This window comes from Microtus ochrogaster, unplaced genomic scaffold, assembly GCF_000317375.1.
Source record: "Microtus ochrogaster isolate Prairie Vole_2 unplaced genomic scaffold, MicOch1.0 UNK802, whole genome shotgun sequence".
Lineage (NCBI taxonomy): Eukaryota > Metazoa > Chordata > Mammalia > Rodentia > Cricetidae > Microtus > Microtus ochrogaster.
In genome coordinates this window covers 8,542-9,495 of record NW_004949900.1, presented here as the reverse complement: position 1 = coordinate 9,495, position 954 = coordinate 8,542, and the positions used below count along the sequence as shown (strand labels likewise).

Here is a 954-nt window from a genome sequence, read left to right as displayed (position 1 = left end):
CTTTCTTCTATTTTACAAGGAATTCAGGAGATAGAACTATGATCTATCCCTGAGTGAAAAGAAGAAAAGGTTCAGTGAGTGTGAAAAGTAAGAACGTCAGCTGATCCTTTTCAAACTCATAGACTAGCCTTGCTAGAAAGAGAAGAAAATAGTTCTTGTCCTGCTTCCTCATTTATAAGGGTTACTGTGTTCACCCACTGCTATCACCTGTACCACAGAAATAGTCAGCTTCATCTTCAGGCTGAATGTTGGAGATGCTTAAGTAACGATGAGCCCCAGAGCTGGAGCCAGAAAAGCGATCAGGGATCCCATCTCCCTTGCCATGGTTTCCATTACTACTAAGCCACATCACATACTTAGGAGCCTTGTCTGGCTGTTGCTGGAACCATGCAATGGTGTAGGAGCTGTGCTGACTACTCAAGGTACAGGTGAGTTTGACTGAGGCTCCCAGGGACGCCGAGGCTGTGGGTGACTGAGTCAGCACAGGTTGGGAGAAAGACCCTGAAAATAGAGAAACACATTACCTCCTGAAATAAGAGAAGAGGACAGAATATTCCTTGTTTCAATTGGTTTCCCTCAACTGGTATCAGGGTACAGATGACTCTGATTACCTGTGCAGTGAAGGAGGAAGACGAGGAGAGGAATCCAGGCCATTGTGCAGACACCACTAAGCTCTTTTGAGACAGACATGGCGTGGTTCTCTCTTATCCTTTAACATTTCTCAGAGAACTGACAGGGTCCTTCTTGCATATATGCAAATTTGTCTTGGCCAAGAAAATCCCTCTTAGATGTTTGTGTCATCAAAAGTCTGTGTGTGTGTCACTTCCTTCCTGAGTCTGCCCAAGAGATCACAGTAGCTCCAGCTGCAGGGCCTACTGAATCATGAAGAGTCACAAAGAGATAGATGTTTGTATTTTCAGCTTAGTGTCTCCAGATACTTCAGTGGACCCTATG

General features: G+C 44.9%; 1 gene segment (V, D, J or C); it reads right to left on the bottom strand.

The window, feature by feature from the left end:
• Positions 1–190: 190 nt before the first annotated feature.
• On the bottom strand, positions 191–654 carry LOC101989271. The segment is given in 2 exon segments: positions 191–501; positions 612–654. Coding segments are annotated over 2 exon segments (354 nt in total).
• Positions 655–954: the final 300 nt, after the last annotated feature.